Below are 18,688 nucleotides of genomic sequence, written 5' to 3'. Positions count from 1 at the left end.
ACTTCCTTCCTCTTGCCACAGCCTCAATCCCATACCTCAGTCCCAAAGGATGAATCTCTTTCATCAACCCTGGCTCAAACGATGGTTGCCACCAGAAACCCAGAGAGGGGGCTGGAGCAGAGAAACACTAAGAGGCATTATCCCCTCCACACTAACTTCCTTAAAGCTCAGAGCCAAGGAAAGGATAGACCAATCCTCCAGGTTCCCCAGGCAGAGGCTGGGGAAGGAGACCTGACCCCAAGACTACACAGACTCTCAAAAGAACACTGCACAGCCGAGTCCCCACTGGACTGCTCTTCCCTAGTCCCACTTGTATAAACAGAACTTTTCTCCCCAGTTGTGCTTGAGTATGGTCTGTCACTGTCGGGCAAGAGGAAGTATGAAGGTTGGGAGACATTCAGGTAGACAGGTGGGCTAGGGAAAGGGTAGGAAAATAAGAAATTTCCAGGGGCCCCTGCATGTGCTACATAATGTAGAAAGGTTCATTAGTATAGCTTCTAAGGGCAAAAGGAGGAGACAAAGGGTATGTGATCCCAACCCTGCTGAGGTTTATACCTGGAATCATCCTGGTTTACATCTGTTGTCCCAGCATAATTACTAAAAGTACCCTCTTTCATTTTCCCAGTGTGTCCCAGTGTAGATGATTAATCATCCAGTCATTGTGAGGTCTGGATTAGAGATTCACACCAGCCCCCAAGTCCTCTGCATTTCACACTACCTTGTACTTTAACTCTAGTGTCCCTGCTGAGCCAGGCTGAGGACAGATGCTGAAACAAACCTGCTTCTAGGAACAGGCTTAGTGGGGGGCAGTCCTCCCTCTATAGGTAGACCAAGGGACTTGGCAAGAAGGAGCAAGGCAAAGGCCTAGACAGGTTCAAGGACAGAGAGAAAACAGACCTGGCCCATTTCAGAATCACGCAGTGAAAATGGAAGGAGACAAAGGAGAGGCAGAGGTCTGAGAGGGAACAGGGCAGATCAAGAGGACAACCTGGAAATGGTAAGTCAGGGACGTGGACGAGTCTATAAGCTAGTAATCACTCTGTTTAACATGCTTTAGACAGCATCAGGCACAACAGCACATGCAGGTAGATACAACTGTTTTGAGGGCATTGAAAGAAAACAGACTTGACAGCAAGAAGAAAGGGGACGACAGAATGGGTAAAACCAGCATCTTAGAGCCAGGGACTTTGGGGGAGGGATGGTGAAGAAAGCAGGAACTCATGGGTTAAAAACACAGTGTGCCGCGACAGGAAATCAATTTGTGGTCCGTGTTGCTCTTTTATATATATGGCCATCAACTTCAAAGTACTAGAGCCTGAGTCCCAGGAGGCCTGCAGCCCCCTCCCCGGGCGCCTCAAAGCTAGCCCCTCCTCTGGCCCTGAGCTCCAGGCTCGCTCTGCCTCCAGTCAGTCTGCACTGCACGTCTTGGACCACACCCTCCAAGAGGTGGGGTAGGCTCTCAGCCCTCTGGTCCAGTTGGAAGAGCAGCAGGAGCAGGGGGGCTGGGGTCCTCCAACTGCACGTCATGCAGGTGCACTGTGGGGGTGGTGGGGTCTTTGCCCACTCCTTGGTTTGGGTCGGCCTGGTCGGGGTGGTGCCTGCGCACATGCTTAACCACCTGGAACTTCTGCTTGGCCTTGTAGCTGCAGAGGCGGCAGAAGAAGGGGTGGCGGTCGGTGTGGGTGAGGGCGTGATGGCGCAGGCCGGCAGCCCAGCGGAAAGCACGGTGGCACACGTTGCACACATAGGGTTTGGCCTCGCTGTGCTTGCGGAGGTGGGTGCGCAGTAGGAAGCGGGTCTTGAAGGCCTTGCCACACTGCTCGCACATGAAGGCCCGGGCTTCCCGGTGCCGCGTCTCCTGGTGCACACGCAGCGCATCAGCCCGGTTGGTACAGTATTCACACTCGGGACACTGGTATGGCTTCAGTCCTGGGGGACAGGGCGAGGACAAGGAACAAATTACTGCTGAAGGGAGTCGAACAATGCTCAGTGTGCCGGAAGAGTCGCCGTGATCCCGGGACACAAAGAACACAAGCAGCATGGTGACTAACGACTGCATCTTTGGAATGTTCCAGTCTCCTCTGACATTTCTATGCCCTTCTCCCAAAACAGCCCCTTGTATACAGCGGGTGCTCAATGGATGCTGATAACCGATTCCCAAGTAGCCACCTGACAGCAACAAATACTCACTCAAATATGACAGGGTTTCCAAATGGGAGATTCTAACCCCCTTTTGATCATGGGGTCCTCATGCAACTTGGAAATCCATTTAAATACAACTCCTTGTCCAACCCAAACAGGAAAATAAAATGTTTAAGAAGGAAGAGCTAGAGGCAAAAGAAGTGTCATTCATAGATGCAGAGTGCCTTGAAATGCATCTGGTTACTTCCTTTACATGAGGGGATCATACACAGTAATCACAAGCACGGCATCATTAAGTCTTTCCTGAGAAGCCATAGTTCATGGACTCCGTACCCAGAAGAAAAAAAAGAAGTCAAAACAAGTGAACCCTTCACATTCTCTTTGTTACCCATAACCCCATCGTGTCTGCAGGAACCAAGGAGACCTCCTTCAGTCACACATTTGAGTTCTCAATGGGAGGTGGGTAACCTAGGGCCATGAAGCTTTTACACAGTGCAGACGCATAGGCTCCCAGGTCCACCTCTCTTCTGATTCTGATAGGTCTTCAGTGGGCAGGGAAGCTATTCTGGCCATTCAGCCTCCCTCCCTCCTACCACCAATGTGAAAAACTGACGTGCACCCTGAACCTGACTAAGGACACCCACAACCTCAAGGAGGCTGGGTGTGCCAGAGAATGGGGGAACCCCTTGGGCCTGTCGAAACCGCACAGACTCACCTGTGTGCTTGGTCATGTGGTACTTGAGCTGGTTGACCCACTTGCACTTGTAGCCACAGTCAGGGCACAGATACTTGCGTTCTTCCTTGTGGATCCGCATGTGGTACTGGAGGAGGGAAGAGCAGAGTATGCCCAGAAAATGCATACCCTTGACACTCAAAGGATGTGCTCCCATCCCGGCCATACTTCTGTTACCAAGCAGGCTCCCCAGTCTGGCCATGTGGACACCAACCTAACCCACTGGGCCTACCTCTTGATCTGCCCTATCTCAGCTCTGCCACTTGCTACCTGTGTCTTTGGGGGCTTAACCTCTACCTCACAGTTTATTAACCTGTGAAATCAACTGCAGAAGAAATAGCAAAAGCAACTCTATCTTGTGTTTTGGAAGGACTAAAATTAGTATCCAGCATACAATAAGTGCTCAATAAATGTTAGCCATCATCACGGAGATTACCACCCAACTATTACCTGCCTTCATCACATACCAAGCACGTATGACGGAATTTTATCTCTGTTAACAACTCTGTGCAGTATTCTCTTCCTTTTACACACGAGGAATCTGAGGCTTGGAGAAGTTAGGGGGCTTGACGAAAGTCCCAGAGCTCATAGCTGCGAGTTGGGATCAGGGAAGTCCCCAGGGCCCCAACCTTACCTTGAGTCGAGAAGGGTCAGCACAGGCATAGGGACAGAGGTGACAGCGGTAGGGCTTTTCCCCGGTGTGGATGCGGCTGTGCCAGGTGATCTTCTGCCGGTTCTTGGTGCTGTAAGCACAGTCGGTGCACTTGTAGAGCCGGGTGCCCCCGTGCCCTTTCACGTGGTGGTCCAGCACGAGCTGATGGCGGCACGTAAAGTCACAAAAGGGGCAGCGCAGGGGGGGCTGGCTGGCACCTGCACCGCCCTCCGAGGCCGCTGCCGCCTCATGCTGTTCCAAGTAGTGCTTCACCAGGCCCGCCCGCTCCCGGGCAGCGAAGTCACAGAGCTGGCAGCGGTGGCTGAAATGCTGCTGTCTCCGGTGCTCATCCAGTGCCGGCCGGCTGGGGAAGGCCTCCTGGCAGGCCCCGCACTCCAGCCGCGGATGCTGTTTCCGGGTGTGTCCTCGCAGGCTGGCGGGGCTGGGGCACAGCAACCCACAGCGGGAGCAGTGCAGGGGGCCCTCGGTGGCCTCTGCAGGAGAGCCGGGGGCGGGGGGCGCAGGCTCAGGATGTCGGCGCAGGGCATGCTGCTTGAGTGCCGTCTCGGAACTGAACTGGGCCTCACACCGGGGGCAGGCAAAGGCAGGAGTGCCCCGGTGGCAACTGTTGACGTGGCGAGTGATGTCATGGCGAAGGTAGCCACTGTAGTCACAGAGGGGACAGAAGTGGGTGGGTGTTTTGTCATGTACCCTTAGCCGGTGCAAGCGCAGTTTTGAGTTGGTACCAAATGTCTGGGGACAGGAGCTGCAGGGGATGCGGCCAACACCTGTGTGTCGCGACTGGTGCGCCTCCAACCGGTACCGTCTGGTGGTGGAAAAGTCACAGAAGGGGCACTGGTGCGGCTTCACTCCCTCGTGCTTGAGCCGCCGGTGCTGCTGTAGGCACCGGCCCTGCTTACAGGTGAAGCCACAGTCCCCGCACTGCAGAGGGGGCCGGGGCCCACGGGCAGGAGCCGTGCTAGGGTGCCTCCGCTTCTGGTGTAGCCTCAGGGCGGCAGCGGCGGCAGTGGTGAACGTGCAGAGGCCACAGTGCAGCTCACCGGACCCCTCGAGGGGGCAGCCCCGGGTCTGGTGAGTCCTCAGAGCCCGCTCCTGCTGGCAGCTGAAGGGACACGTGGGGCAGGAGAAGCGCGCCCCCTTCTGCTTTGGCACCGCAGTCGTGTCCCCATTCCCAGGGCTGCGCTCTGTGCTGCCGCTGTTTAGGGGAGCGGAGCCTCCATCGCTCAGGAGGGATGCAACGGGCTGGGTCTGGGCGGCCCCCCGCTTTCCTCCCCCGCCACGTCCCCCCCGGCAGCCTTCGGCCACGTGAGAGGTAATGGAGGAGAGCCGAGAACAGAGGAACGTGCAGGAGTTGCAGTGAAACTTGCCCTGCTCGAAGTGGAACTTCTCAGGCGTCTCTTCGGGTGAGGGGTTTCCTGCAGGAGGGACTGCAGGGACACACAGTGTGCCAGGAGGCTCCTCTACTTCCGGCTCCCTGGGAGGCACAGAGGGAGCATCTTTTGGGAGCACCAGCTCTACTTCTAATGGCGCAGGTGGGGGCTTCCCACCTTCCACATCCCCTGAGTCCTGGGTGCCCGGGGGCGGAGGACGCAGAGGGACGGGTGAACTTGGTCTGGGTAAGCCCTTGTTCTTTCTGAGCAGAACAGGGCACTTCTTCAGCAGGTGGGTGCTGAGGCCACGCTGTTGCTTGAAGCTAGCCCCACACTCAGGGCACAGCAGGGGCTCTCGGCGGCCCTGGCACCCAGTCCTGGAGTGCACACTCAGGGCCTTCTCCCGGCGGGTGATAAAAGGGCAGTGCGGGCAGCGGAAGGCCCGCCCCTCTCCCTGTATCACAACCATCTGAACCCGCCCCTCCAGCACCAGAGCCTCTGCTTGCTCTTTGTCCTGTCTCCGCAGGGCCTTGAGTAAGGACTCTGACTCTGGGAACTGGGGGAGGGGAGCGGTCTCAGCAGGCAGAGCTGCCTTGAAGGTTCCCACCCAGCTGTCAGGGGCCTCCTCTGAGGAAGGGGGGTTTCTGGGGCTTTCAGGGGCTGGCTTTTCCAGAACGGGCTCTTCTTCAGCATCCAAACCAGACGTCCCAGCACCTTCAAAGGTAGACAGCTCTGTCAAAGTTGCACCTGGCCCTTCCAGTCTCAGGGGCCCCGAGGGGTCCAGGGGCCTGAACTCCGCAGGGGCGGGTTCAGTGATCTCCTCAAGGGGCGGCTCAGCCACGGGCTCCAGCTCCACCCCCAGGGCCTCGAGGTGCAGCGTGCAGCCACCTTCATCTGCCTCGGCCGGACTGGGGCTGCTACCCAGGTCGTCCCCCCGCGGAACCTCGCTGCCAGCCGGTCTCCCGGCGCGGTCCTCCTCACCGGGCTCCGGCGGGGCCCGGTCCACGTTGGGGTCCACCACAGTCCCGGGGTCACGGTCTGGCGCCTCAGGCTGGGGAGACAGCTGGCTCGAGGGCTCTGAGTCTGGCGGGGGTGTCGGGCACTGCCTGGCCCCCTCCGGTTCCTGGCTGGCAGAGCGGAGCTGCCACACCTGGTCCCCGGGCACGTAGCCGTGGGCCTTGCGCTTGTGGAAGAAGAGGGTGGTGTTGCTGAAGGTGCGGTAGTCGCAGAGGGCACAGCGGAACTCCCGGAGGCGGGTGTGCTTGCAGTTCTCGTGGCTCAGCAGGGCCTGCTTGTGGCGGCTCTGGTAGCTGCAGTAGCGGCAGGGATAGAGCGGGGCCGGCGCGCCCGGGTGGTGCTGGGAGGCCATGTGCTTCTGCAGCTCATACTTCCGCTTGCAAGCGAAAGCACACACCTCACACATCAGGGACTTGCCCTGGTGGCGCAGCTTGTGGCTGCTCAGCTGGTCAGCCCGGTGGCAGCGGTACGAGCACTGGTTGCACTGGTATCTGGCGAGGAGGACAGGGGTGGGGGTGGGGGGCAAAATCACAATTATCGATCTCCCTTGACAGGTAAACGAGCACTTACCATGGACAAGGCTCTACACTCGGTACCGTACACGCATCATCTAATTTATTCTTTTTTCCACTGCCCTGTGACGTAGGTATCTATTTGCAAGTGAGGTCACTAAAGCACGGAAATTAATAACTTGCCTAAGGTTAAAAAGGAAGTGAAGGGCAGAGACAGCCTAGCTTCAGGGCCTGTGTTCCGACCCCTCCTCTGTATCGCTTCCCAAAGGGAAGAGAGCATAAATCAGCAACCTGCTGTGGACTCCGAAGGAGCTGACAGGGCTACAGCCTCACGGGGCAGGTTTCTGTGCCTAGGTCCCATTCTCCCGTGGAGGCATGGAAGCTAGGAGAAACCCCCTGGCCAGCTGTGCCACAGCTCAGCGGGAAACATGCCTGGGTTGGGGTCACAGGTGCAGCCTCCCTACTTTCCCAGGACCGGACTCAGAACCCAAGGGACACCTTCGTGTGTAGGCCTGCGCTCCCTCCCCTGAGCCCAGACAGCTCTCACCATGCACACTGGGCCACAGGCACAGAGGCCAGCTACAGGCAATGGAGCTGAGGCGAGAGGAGCAGAGAGGGACAATAGGAGGAGTCGCTCTGGGGCCAGGAGAGCAAGGTGAGTTCAAGAGGAGGCTAGCCTGGCATAAGGTCCTTGGGAACAGGGACGGAGGCATGCGTGTGCTCATACCTGAGGTCCCCTGCATGTTTCCGCATGTGCACACTGAGGTAGTGCTTCCACTTGGTGACATAGCCACACTCGGTGCACATGTAATCCTTGGTATTGGAGTGGGTCAGCATGTGCTTGGACAGGTAGCTCACGTCTCGGCACGTGAAGTCACACAGCTCACACTTGTGAGGTTTCTCGCCTTATGGGGGAGTGGGGGTGGGAGAGGGGAGAGGACACAGGTCAGACATGGACTGAGCGAGCACAGACCATCTTCCCCAGCAAGCTTGCCCTGATGCCAAGCAGAACGAAAGCTTCACGCGCGGCCCGCGGCGTGGCTCACAGGTCAGTGCTGCTCCCAGCCCTCGCAGACGATTTCTCCACTCCGACACGGAGCAAGCCCCGGCGGAAAGTGAAGACCATGCTTTCCAAAACCAGCTTGGAAGTCTACCCTTGATTTGTTGTGGAGCTTGTTGGCACTGGCTCCACTTACCCTAGTTCCTTCCAGTTTTGTGGAAGAGGAGAAAAAAATCAGGCAATACAAGAAGTAGTTAAGAATTTGAACTCTGAAATCCGACACGGTAACAAAGACGTCAATAGTCAACATGTATAGAATGCTCATTATGTACCAGGTCCCCTCGTACTGACTCCTCCCAACAGCCCCCGGAGGAGGACTGCCCCATTTTACAGAAAAAGAAGCCAAGGCAGAGAGAAACCACAGAGCTATCAACTGGTGGTTCAGATCCCAGCTTACTAACGTATGGCTTTGGAGAGGTCATTTAACCCCTCCAAGTCTCAGTTTCCTTGGCTCCAAAGAGGGAGCAACAAAAATACTGACTGCTCATGGTTGACAGAAGATTAAATGAGATGTCCCAAAGTCCTCAGCAGTGCCCAGCAAGGACTCAAGGAAGAGCTGTCTGTGTAGTTGGTCAAGACCAGGTCCTTCAGGACCCTTCCCTGTGATCCCTGCCTACCAGCTCAGCCCACTTCCCCACGGTCAAAAGCAAGCAACGTGGTGGTCTGGCTCTGGTTCTGATACTAGCTGTGTGATCCTGAAACAGGCCATTTAAGTGTTCAGTTTCTCTTTTTCACCTGTCTTCCTTACAAGATTGTTATTATGAATTAAATGAAGTGATCTATCTAAAAGAACTCTAAACTATAAAGCACCGTAGAGATGAAGATTTTAGGAAAGGCCGCAGGAAACGAGGCTTGGTGACCAAAGCATGCGTAGAAATGACCTGTTCCAGGGAAACAATGGCTTTACCCCAAGCTACCTAAAACCTGGCCTCCCAAAAATCTTTGATGAGATTTTTTAAATATTTTATCAACCCAATGATTCTTGCCTAGAGAGCACAAATGGGGTGATGCTGTAGGAGGAAGCCTGATGTGGCTGTGTCACTCAAAGCATCAGCAATGCTGGTAACCAATTTAGACTCTGAGTCGGCTGCCAAGGCTACAACATATGTAGATGGTTCAGTCCCCTCGCCCCATCTCTCATAGCACACCTCAAAACTCGAATTGCAAAGGAAGGTATCTCCCCCCGTCTGGGTTTCTTCGCTCTAATAGGCTGGGTACTGACCCAGGCAAGCCTGACGAAGGGCAAGCAGAACTGGACGGGGCCTTAACGGTGAGACACAGCAGCATAGCAGTGAGAGCACAGTCTTTGGCTCAGTGGCTTAACCGCCGTACTAGCTGAGTGACACTCGGCTTAAGGCTTGATTTATATCTAGGAAGACTGGGTCCAACAAGACAATGCACGCAAGGCCCTTCCTGTGTCTTGTACACAGTAAAAGCTCACTTCTGCCGCCCCCTCCTCATCGCCACCCTTACGTTATGGGAAGCAGGGAAGCCAGCTCACCGGTGTGCAGCAGCATGTGGCGGATGAGCACCCTCTTGTGGGCGGTGGCAAAGCTGCACTCAGGGCACTGGTGGATCTTCTCGTGGGCGTGCATCTTGCCCACGTGGTCCTGGTAGGCCACCGGGTTGAAGGTGGCAAAGGGGCAGAAGGTGCAGCGCAGCTCTTCACTGCCGGGGTGGCCCTGCTTCTTGTGTTTGCGGAACAGGTGCTTATTGGAGCAGGCAAAGTCGCAGTGTGGGCAGTGGAAGGCGTAGTGGCTTTTGTGATGGGCCTCCATGGCTTCGGCTGTGGCGAAGAGCATGGGACAAGAGTGATGGCGGCACTCCACGGCCCGCACACCATGGGTCTCCCTCAGGTGCTTTATGAAGGCCTTGCGGTCGGGGGCCGTGTAGCCGCAGCCTTCCTGAAAGCAGCGGAGGGGCAGCGGCTCTGCCGCCGCCGCCGCCGTGTGGCTCTTGAGGTGCTCCTTGAGGGCCTGGCTGAGGCGGAACTCCTCGCGGCACACGGGACAGGTGTAGGTGTCTGAGTAGAAGTTGGAGATGTCCTCGTGCATGCTGGCCATGTGGCGGTTGAGCGCGTTCCTCTCCACCGCACTGTAGTGGCACAGCGGGCAGCGGTGGGCCTTCTGGCCCAGCTCCCGCAGCAGATGGGTCTTGAGCTTGCTCTTGCTGGTGAAGAACTTCTGGCAGTTGGGGCACTGGAGGCTGGGGTCCGGGAAGTGGAGATGCAGGTGCTCCACCAGATGGGTCCGCTTCTTAAAGCAGCGCTTGCATTCTGGACACATGTGGGTCTTGAAGAGGGACTCGGTGCCAGAAGCCACATCCCCTGGGAGAGGGAAAGGCACAGAAGGTAGCTCAGGGGCTGGCCAGATAATGGGAGAACCACAATCTGCCCAGACACAAACATCGTGTGGCCTTTCCCGTTTCTCTCCAGGAAACCGAAACAGTAGCACCTCAAACACTGTAGTCTCAAAGAAGAGACGAGAAATTCAAGTATTGAAAGAAGCAACATCACAAGGATTTCTCAAGCCTTGTGGCAAACCTATTTGAAGAGCTTTACCCAGCCACCTACTGTTCCTAAGCCTTTGTCTAGAGCTGCTCGAGAGAACAATCCGGATGGACCATTCTTGTTCTTCCTTGTCCTCGTTCATGGAGGTAGGCAGTGGGATCAGCAGGGTTGGTTGGAAGGAAAAAAACCCCATGGAGTGTGGAAAAGGGAAGTGAAGAAGGTAAAGTACTCCCACTTCCTAACACTGGTTCACTGAGTTCTAGATCATAGAGAACTGGTCATAAATACAACCAGATCTTTTCTATTCTCTTGACAATAAATGTGCTCCCTGTGGGCTGGATGGGTTTCAAATGTTCTAGTGAGTTAGAAAACTGGAAAGTAGGGTTTCAGGAACAAAATCTCAGTGGGCCCAATGCCAGACATGTCAGGCTGCTGATCAATAACCTCTAGCATCTTTGTATGATGAATATCACCCTCTCCTTCCCTGCAAAAAAGCTTTCTGCCCAAGGAAAACCAGCCCAGGAGAGCAAACTCTATTTACCCCGGCTCTGTTTCTACAGTCTTTACTCATTTATCATTTTCCCACTAGACATGTCAAAGTGGAGGGGTAGGAACAAAGGGATATGAATCAAAGCCCAGGAAACCAAACCCCGGAGCCTCAATGCCAGGCTCCCCTCAATCCATTCCTCCCCACCACCAGGAGGTTCAAGCCCAACCATGTTATTACCTTCTAACTGCTGAGCCCCCTGGGCTTTCTCTGGGGCTTTCTGGGAGTCCTTTAAGGTGCCATTCCCCTCTTCTTCCTCTACGTCCTCCTCGTCAGCTGACTCTCGCCTGGGCAAGGGCGTATCTGCTTGTTCTGAAGGCTCTCCCTCTCTACTGGGCAGTTTCGGAGCTGGAGACACATAACACTCGATGATGTCTATAGAAGCCAATGCCAGCAGTGAAGGCTTGGACTGCTCCTCTTACTGGCTGGCAGAATCACCCCCTCCCCATTTAGTGTAAGAGAATCTCAGATTCTAAGTCTATACATTTATTATCACTCAAGACAAGGATAGGAAGACCAAGAGCTAAGCTGTCATTAATGCTCCAACCTAGAGTAAATCAAACCTCAGATAACACCATCCTTAGACCCCTGAAAGGTAAGAGCTTTGAGATCACTGCAGTGGGGGTAGGGGACTGAGAGGGACAGAATGGGTACAGAGCCCTTCCCTGGCTTGGGTTCCCAGGGCTAACGGCTGGTGGCTCAACGCAGGGTAACATAGTCTGTCCTCTTAACTGCTCTACTGAGAAGCCTGATCAGCAAGACAGGGTCACACCAATCCAGCCCTTCTATCCCTCAACAAAGGGAGATGCCTCAGGAAGGCAAAGATACAAGACTATTTCCCAGGAAAAAGGGGTCTTCTCTTTGGGAACAAAGCACCAACAGGTCTTAGCAAGCCTAAGTCTCTCAGCAGAATCCTGACCTTCCAGGCCTGGTTTCTCTATTTTCTCCTGCTCTTCTATCCACCCCATGCCCGTTTTTTTTGTTGTTGTTGGTTTTTTGTTTGTTTTTGTTGAGACTGAGAGGAGTAAGGATCAGTGAGGCTCCACCCTCCTAGAAGGTTTCTTTTTAAAAGAATCCCGGCTTCTCTGGCCCAATCCCACGGACTCTAAAAAGAAGTCTACAGGTATTCTACCAGTGGCTACGGCCACGGATGAACATTTTAGCTTCTGCCCTCAGAAAGCTCTGAAATGAATCAAAAAAAGGATATTGGTTAAGTAACTTCAAGGCCACAGCACAGCTAAAGCCAAATATCACTCACTGTCACGGACAAAGACTTGCTCCTTGTCTTATATATTCTGACTGGTCCAGGGTTTCTAGATGCCTTCCACTGTCAGTCAGTAATGCTGGCCTCCTGAGCCACTGCTCCACGTTCCCTTGCATTCACATATACATTCATGGCACTGGAATCAATGGCCTGTCCTGTAAGACTGACCGTGGCTGCATTCCAGGCAAGGCACTGCTGGGCCTCTGGCCTCATACCTGGCAGCAGCTCCTGGGATGGAAGACCCTGAAGGGCAGACAGTTCTCCCTGTGTCCCGGCCCCGTGGCTCCGCTGATGCTGCCGGAAGAGTTTGACGTTGGAGCCCACGAAGCTGCAATGGTTGCAGTGGAAAGGGTAGTGGGCCTGCCGGTGCAGCTCCATGCCCTGCTGGCTCCCAAAGAGCAGGGGGCAGCCCCGGAAAGAACAGGGCACGGGAACCGTGGCGTGGGCCTGCCTCAGGTGGTGCTGCAGACCCTTGCGATCTTCAGCGGAGAACACACAGCCAGACTCTGGGCAGGAGAAGATGTCGGGAGTGGCCCGGTGAATCTTGAAGTGGCTCTTCAGGGCCTGGGGTTGGGCAAACTCCTGTCTACACACAGGGCATGGCAGGGGGCTATCTGGTGGGCCCTGGCCCTGCAGAGGGCCAGAGAGAATGAGGTTGCTGGGGGTCAGCTCTACAGAGCATGGAAGGCTAGAGAGGCCCTGCATAGGCTGTATAAGGGTCTCAGTACACTGGTGCAGGGCCAGCAGAGTGGGCTCTGCGAAGCTCTGCTCACAGCGCTCACAGAAGTACACCTCCACCACCTTTACCAGGACACCTGCAGGCAGAGGACCGACAGAGAAAGGCACAGAATCAGATGGAATGAGACTCACAGGAGTTAGCTACTAGTAGAAAATGTAGGTGAATCTTTTAATATTAGTAGAGTGGAGATGGACCTTAAGTCTGGTTCTATCCCTGGACAGTAAGCTCCATAAGGTCAGGGACAGTCTATTTATTTGCACATACATTTGGATTCCCACTATCAAGTGCTCGCTTCGGCAGCACATATACTAAAGTTGGATTCCCAGTATCTGGCCCAACATTTGGCACAAAATAGGTATTTAATATTTGCTAAATAAATACAACAAGCATTAACCAATCAGGAAAGCATTAGGAAAAGGCAATACGTTTTGCCCAAATGAAAAATTACGAACTTCCAAAAGAAGTAAACGACAATCTGCGGATAACATCTACAGTATAAATGACAAAGTATTACTTTCACATTCTGTAAAGAGATTTTTCAAAGGCGTAGTAATTTACAAAATGGAAAACATCCGTTTCCAAAAGACCCAAATCACGTTTACAGTAATCACTGCCATTTCTTAAGCAACGGGCAGGACCTTGACAAAGGTGTAGGAAACACTCACTTGGTGCTCCAGTTGCCCTACGAGAAGAGGGGCCTGGAGTTCTAAGGTTAAGGCCATGGTGCCTGTTAATGGTGGAACCAGGACTCAAGCCCAGGTCTGTGCCACATCTACCCTGGGAATCCTTTTTTTTTTTTATCGTTTCTTTGTTTAAATAAAAGTTCAGTGTGACAACTCAAATAACATAGATGTATATAAAGAAAAAATAACCCCCCCACACTCTCACACAAAATTTGGTGTATATTCTTTTTCTTTCAGGCCTTTTTCAGTCATTTCTCTGCAATTTGCTTCCCTCCCCGCCCCGCCCCGCCCCCCCCCCCCCCCCCGCGCTTGCTATATATATCAGATACTTTTTTTTCTGAGTACCTTTAGCTCTACCTTGTATTTTTTTTTGTCCAGTCCAGAGTACTTCCTGGCATGAACAAGTCAAAATGAAGTCTTGCCCTTACTGATGGACATTTGGGTTATTTGCAATCATTATAAATAAAGCTGCTCGGGACATCCTTTTACCCCTGTCTCCTTGTGCATATGTGTGAGTTTTCCATAGGACAGAGGCCTAGAAATGGAATGACTGGGTCAGTTTAAAGTTTGTTATATAGGGGTGCCTGGGTGGCTCAGTCGGTTAAGCATCCGACTTTGGCTCAGGTCATGATCTCAGGGTTCGTGGGTTTGAGCCCCGTGTCAGGCTCTGTGCTGACAGCTCGGGCCTGGAGGCTGCTTCAGATTCTGTGTCTCCCTCTCTCTTTGCCCCTCCCTCGCTCACACCTCTGTCTCTCTGTCTGTCCCTCAAAAGTAAATAAACATTAAAAAAAAATTAAAGTTCGGGGCGCCTGGGTGGCGCAGTCGGTTAAGCGTCCGACTTCAGCCAGGTCACGATCTCGCGGTCCGTGAGTTCGAGCCCCGCGTCGGGCTCTGGGCTGATGGCTCAGAGCCTGGAGCCTGTTTCCCATTCTGTGTCTCCCTCTCTCTCTGCCCCTCCCCCGTTCATGCTCTGTCTCTCTCTGTCCCAAAAATAAATAAACGTTGAAAAAAAAAAAATTTAAATAAAAAAAAAAAATAAATAAAAAAAAAAAAAATTAAAGTTCATTATATAAAATGACCTTCAAAAGATTATGCTAATTTATACACTCCATAAGCTATAAGGCAGTTATCTGTTTTCCTACCAACACTAAGTATTATAAAAAACGTTTAATTTTTGCCATAGTTGGGAAGCAACATGGGCATTTCATAACTGTTATTATTTTTTTTAAGTTTATTATTATTAAGTTTTTTTAGTAATTTCTACACCCGACGTGGGGCTCGAACTCATGACCCCGATATCAAGAGTCACATGCTCTGGGGCACCGGGTGGCTCAATCAGTTGAACGTCTGATTCTTGATTTAGGCTCAGGTCATGATCTCACGGTTTGTGGGTTCAAATCCCACATCAGACTCTGCACAGAGCCTGCTTGGGATTCTTTCCCTCCCTCTCTGCCCTTCCCCCCATAGGATCGCTCTCTCCCTCTCAATAAATAAATACACTTAAAAAGAAAAAAAAAGAGTCATCTGCTCTTCTGACTGAGCCAGCCAGGCACCCCTCATAATGATTTTTAACTGGAACTTATTTGTGTGTTAGTGAGATTATGCATCCTTATGGTTATTGACTATTTTTACTCTTCCTTATTGAAGTGCCTATAGGTTTCTTTTTCCCTTTCTAAAAAAATAACAAAACCCCCAAAAAACACCGTTTCTTTTTCTTATTTCATAGCTCTTTGAATTTTAAATTTTTTTTTTTTTTCAACGTTTATTTATTTTTGGGACAGAGAGAGACAGAGCATGAACGGGGGAGGGGCAGAGAGAGAGGGAGACACAGAATCGGAAACAGGCTCCAGGCTCCGAGCCATCAGCCCAGAGCCCGACGCGGGGCTCGAACTCCCGGACCGCGAGATCGTGACCTGGCTGAAGTCGGACGCTTAACCGACTGCGCCACCCAGGCGCCCCTGAATTTTAAAGATATTAACTCTTCCTCATGTATTGCAAATGTTTTTCCTAGGTTTGTTCTTTGCCTATTACTTGTTTCATTACACAGAAGGTTAGAAATACTCTACGATCAAATTAGCTAATCTTTCCCAGTAGTTGCTGTCACTATACTACACTGCCAAGGGAAGTTGTGACAGCCATAGCTGGAGGATGGCAGTTAACAGCAGGGAAGTTACCTAAAAATAAGAAGTTGTAGATATGGGAAGAATAAAGGGGAGAGTCTTTTTTCTAGAATAAATATAAATGTTCAACTCCCACTCTTGACAACACGCCTCGGATGAGTTAAGTATGTTATACACAAGAAACTAGGGCAAGGAAATACCAGATTACCTCTGGGAAGCCCTGCCAAGCCCAGGGTGGTGGAGGCGCTGGGCCTGTTGCCTAATCCCTGGCTGCAGTTCCCGAGTGGGAGGGTCAATATGGGGGAAAAACTCCCCGAGGGCTATAGGAGTAAGGATCGGGCAGAGGTGTCAGAAAGGTCTTCCCTTCTGGATTGCTGCCTAGCAGACATGAAGCCGTCACAGGGATAGACTCTGCCAAGAGCTCGGTACCAGGTTGTGAACCACCTTGCCAGCCTTCAATCAACATTCACCAACTGCAAATCAAATTACAACATCTCTAAGAATAAAAATAAGATGTTACCTTGTGTTCTCATCACATTTATATAGAAGGGTCAAAAATAGCACAGACAAAACCTCAGGGCTGACTGTCCCACTGGCCTGGTAGCAACTATGTTTGTACCTGGGGGCTCTCCAGGAGCACCTGGGGACAGGTTTCCAGCTACTGCTTCCACAATGATCTCCATGTTCCCTGTGTCCTCTTCAGTTGCCGTGGACTCTACCAGCAGGCAGCCTGGGTCAGCAGGCAAAGGTGTGGGATTCCCAGCAGGACAGGGGCTCTGGACAGGCTCCAGGATTCCACGGTTAGACAGAGATGGGGGGATCAGCAATAGCTCAGGGCACAGTCCATCCATCTCCCCAGTGCTGTCGGTTGGCTGTGGGTCCAACACGGGGTCTGTCATCACCACTGACCGGTGTTCTGTGGTTTTTATGTGCTGATAAGCCAATCAGAAGAGAACCCAAACAAAATATAGTTAGAGATCTCACTCACTTTCTTCCCAGCTGATGTGGGTGCACGGCCCAGTGCCTGCCCACTTAGGCATTTCCTTGCATGGCAGCATGCCACACCTAGTTAACCTAGAAGTTTTTACAACAATGCTCAGAACGAGAAGTATACAAATGTTAATAGGGATCAATATTAGAAGACAGCCAACAAGTTTTGGCCAATATACTAAAGATTGAAGGTTAAGTTTCTTGGATCTAAGTAACCCTGGTGAAATCATAAAGCAATCTGGGTCCCAGTTTTCTTAATCTGCAACAAAACTTGGGCCAAGGGATCTCAGATGTCCCTTCCCCGCTTAACATGTTATGATATCACTACTCCTCTGTATGGGTATAAGGCCCTTCCTTCATGACCTGGCCCCTGCTGACCTCTCCAGACTCATCTACCACCTCTCCCCTCAACAGATCTCTGATCCAGTCATACCAATGAGTTGCCATTCTCCAGGCTCACCAACTTCTCTTTTGCTCCCATACCTTCACACATGCCTCTCTCTCTCTCTCTCTTGGCTTGACGGGCCATTTCCCCTTCTCCATCTCTCGTCTGGCTAACCAACTCTTCACTGTCCTTAAGAATCTGCACAAATGTCACTTCTGCTGTGAAGACTTCTTGACACTGTTTATGTAAGTTACTCTCTCTGGGGTCCTCAGGGCCTTGTACCTTGTACCTAACTCTATCAGAAACTGTCACACTGCACTGTTGTTTAGCTATCAGTCTCCCTCCCTAGACTTAGAGCTTTCTGAGTGCAACTGACTGACTTATCACTTCACTGAACACAAACCACAACAATCTATGCAAGTAAGACAAATGAGATTCTAGTGGAGAACCGCAGACATGGAGATGCATCAGAGGGAAGCTAGGTCTCCTACAAAGATAAACCAGTGGTTCCTTACATATGAAGGAACACACCTGGAGAAATTTCAAACTCATTGACTATGGCCTCATATTGAAAACACTAGAACACAACTGAGAAATGAATACCAACTAAATTGCATATCCTGTTACACATGGCTAAAATTAGCGTAAGCTGAAGAATAAGTAATGTATGACAGTAATTACTCCATGAAATTGAGTCATGGAGGTCAAGTAAGGGCCTCAGGGATAGGAAATCAGGTTGCAGGTGTGAATCCTGCAACTCAAAACCTCAGATCGGGGGATTCGGAAGGTAGCTGGGAAGTGCATTTCCACGGTCAGAGGATTCTCTGGAAACCACAGCCTCCTCTCACAGAATTTTATCGCTGCTCTGCGGGGAGCCAAGGAGGACACAGTGCCTTCTAGATCAAGAACCTGAAAACCTGAACCTTCAGCGGCTGGAAAGCGGGTGAGGTGGGAGAGAGGCGGGCACAAGAGGAGAAATGAGCACATCTTTGGGGCAGAGGCACTGAGCAAGAAAAGGGACAAATTAATGCAGAGAGAAGGCCTGGGGAAAGAATGTGACCCGGCGTGGGGACAAAGGCACCCGGGTTTCCACGTGTCTTTGGGCTCTGACTCACCGCGTGGCCTCTGATAGATACAGTCACCTCGCTTCCCAGGGCCTCAGCTTTCCTATCTGTAAAGTGGAGATGATGACAGCGTCCACATCGTTGGGCGGGAGCGGCAATCACAAGAGCCAGCAAATGGGAAAGCCGTTTTGTGACCTGCAAAGCTTGGGATGGAGCATCGTCATGATTATGGTCCTGAGGAGAGGCAGCGGGCAACCGGGCGGGATCCAAAGCAGTGACGCGGCTGAGGCACCGGGACGGCTGCTGTGATGCGCCGGGGCCCCGACCGTCGGCGTGCTTCTTTCAGCACCTCCTCCAGGGGATTCCCACCGCCCAGGCCCACCCTCATCCTGGGGTTCGAGAAACTTTTGCCTCCGGCCCGCTCCACAAACACTCCCTACTAGTTTCCGCCCTGCAGCCACTAACTCACCTCCCGGGCCAAGGCCGGCAGGAGCTGTGTCTCTCTATGATCCACCAGCTGCTGGAGCGGCCTCCCGGGACTCCTTTTGTGCGACCGCCTCCGGCCCAGCCGCCTCTAGGACTTCGGGCCGATGGAGGCCGCTCTCTCTTCCTCTCGTCGGCTGGCGGTGTACTCTATGGTTTTCTCCGGCGTTTTCCCTTTGCCCCTTTTCCCAGCCGAGCGGCCCAAGGAGTACCATCGAGAGTTGTGGGGCAGAGTGGCACGGCCCGCTAGGTGGGTGTGGCGGGAAGTAGGTGAAGGAACGCCGGGGCGGGGCCGAGCGGCGCGTCCCTGGAGTGCCGGGGGCTGAAACCATCGAGAGGGAGGGCCAGAGAGTCATGGCGGTAAGGGGGCGGAGTGACGGGTTACTCCGAGCCACGC

The 18,688-nt window shown here is 52.8% G+C and overlaps 1 protein-coding gene across 2 annotated transcripts; it reads right to left on the bottom strand.

Moving 5' to 3' along the window:
* Positions 1 to 422: 422 nt before the first annotated feature.
* ZNF142 (zinc finger protein 142) lies at positions 423 to 18,520 on the bottom strand. Of its 2 annotated transcripts, none has more exons than XM_047083767.1 (10): positions 18,278 to 18,520; positions 17,860 to 18,011; positions 15,989 to 16,301; positions 12,043 to 12,642; positions 10,744 to 10,938; positions 9,009 to 9,833; positions 7,175 to 7,352; positions 3,510 to 6,426; positions 2,858 to 2,963; positions 423 to 1,929 (listed from the first exon to the last, which is right to left on the bottom strand). In XM_047083767.1, the coding sequence occupies exons 3-10, from the start codon at positions 16,266 to 16,268 to the stop codon at positions 1,460 to 1,462; spliced, it is 5,571 nt and encodes a 1,856-aa protein (XP_046939723.1). In that variant the 5' UTR covers positions 16,269 to 16,301; positions 17,860 to 18,011; positions 18,278 to 18,520; the 3' UTR covers positions 423 to 1,459. The 2 variants fall into 2 exon arrangements, with proteins under 2 accessions (XP_046939723.1, XP_046939724.1); XM_047083768.1 differs by having other exon boundaries at positions 10,744 to 10,911.
* Between the last annotated feature and the right edge of the window lie 168 nt (positions 18,521 to 18,688).

The sequence above is a fragment of the Lynx rufus genome, unplaced genomic scaffold, assembly GCF_022079265.1.
Source record: "Lynx rufus isolate CCGP_SWC_20201006 ecotype Redwood Valley unplaced genomic scaffold, mLynRuf1.p SCAF_2, whole genome shotgun sequence".
Lineage (NCBI taxonomy): Eukaryota > Metazoa > Chordata > Mammalia > Carnivora > Felidae > Lynx > Lynx rufus.
Note: the sequence above shows the minus strand (reverse complement) of the source record. Positions and strands in the feature narration are given on the sequence as shown.

Bases quoted from the DNA above. Each gene is read 5' to 3' on its own strand.
- ZNF142 (XM_047083767.1), bottom strand. From the start codon at position 16,268: ATGACAGACCCCGTGTTGGACCCACAGCCAACCGACAGCACTGGGGAG. The intron at 7,353-9,008 runs GTGAGCTGGCTT...CTCCCCCATAAG, and splicing joins CCACATGCTGCTGCACACCG to GCGAGAAACCTCACAAGTGT. The intron at 2,964-3,509 runs GTAAGGTTGGGG...TCCCTCCTCCAG, and splicing joins CTGACCCTTCTCGACTCAAG to TACCACATGCGGATCCACAA.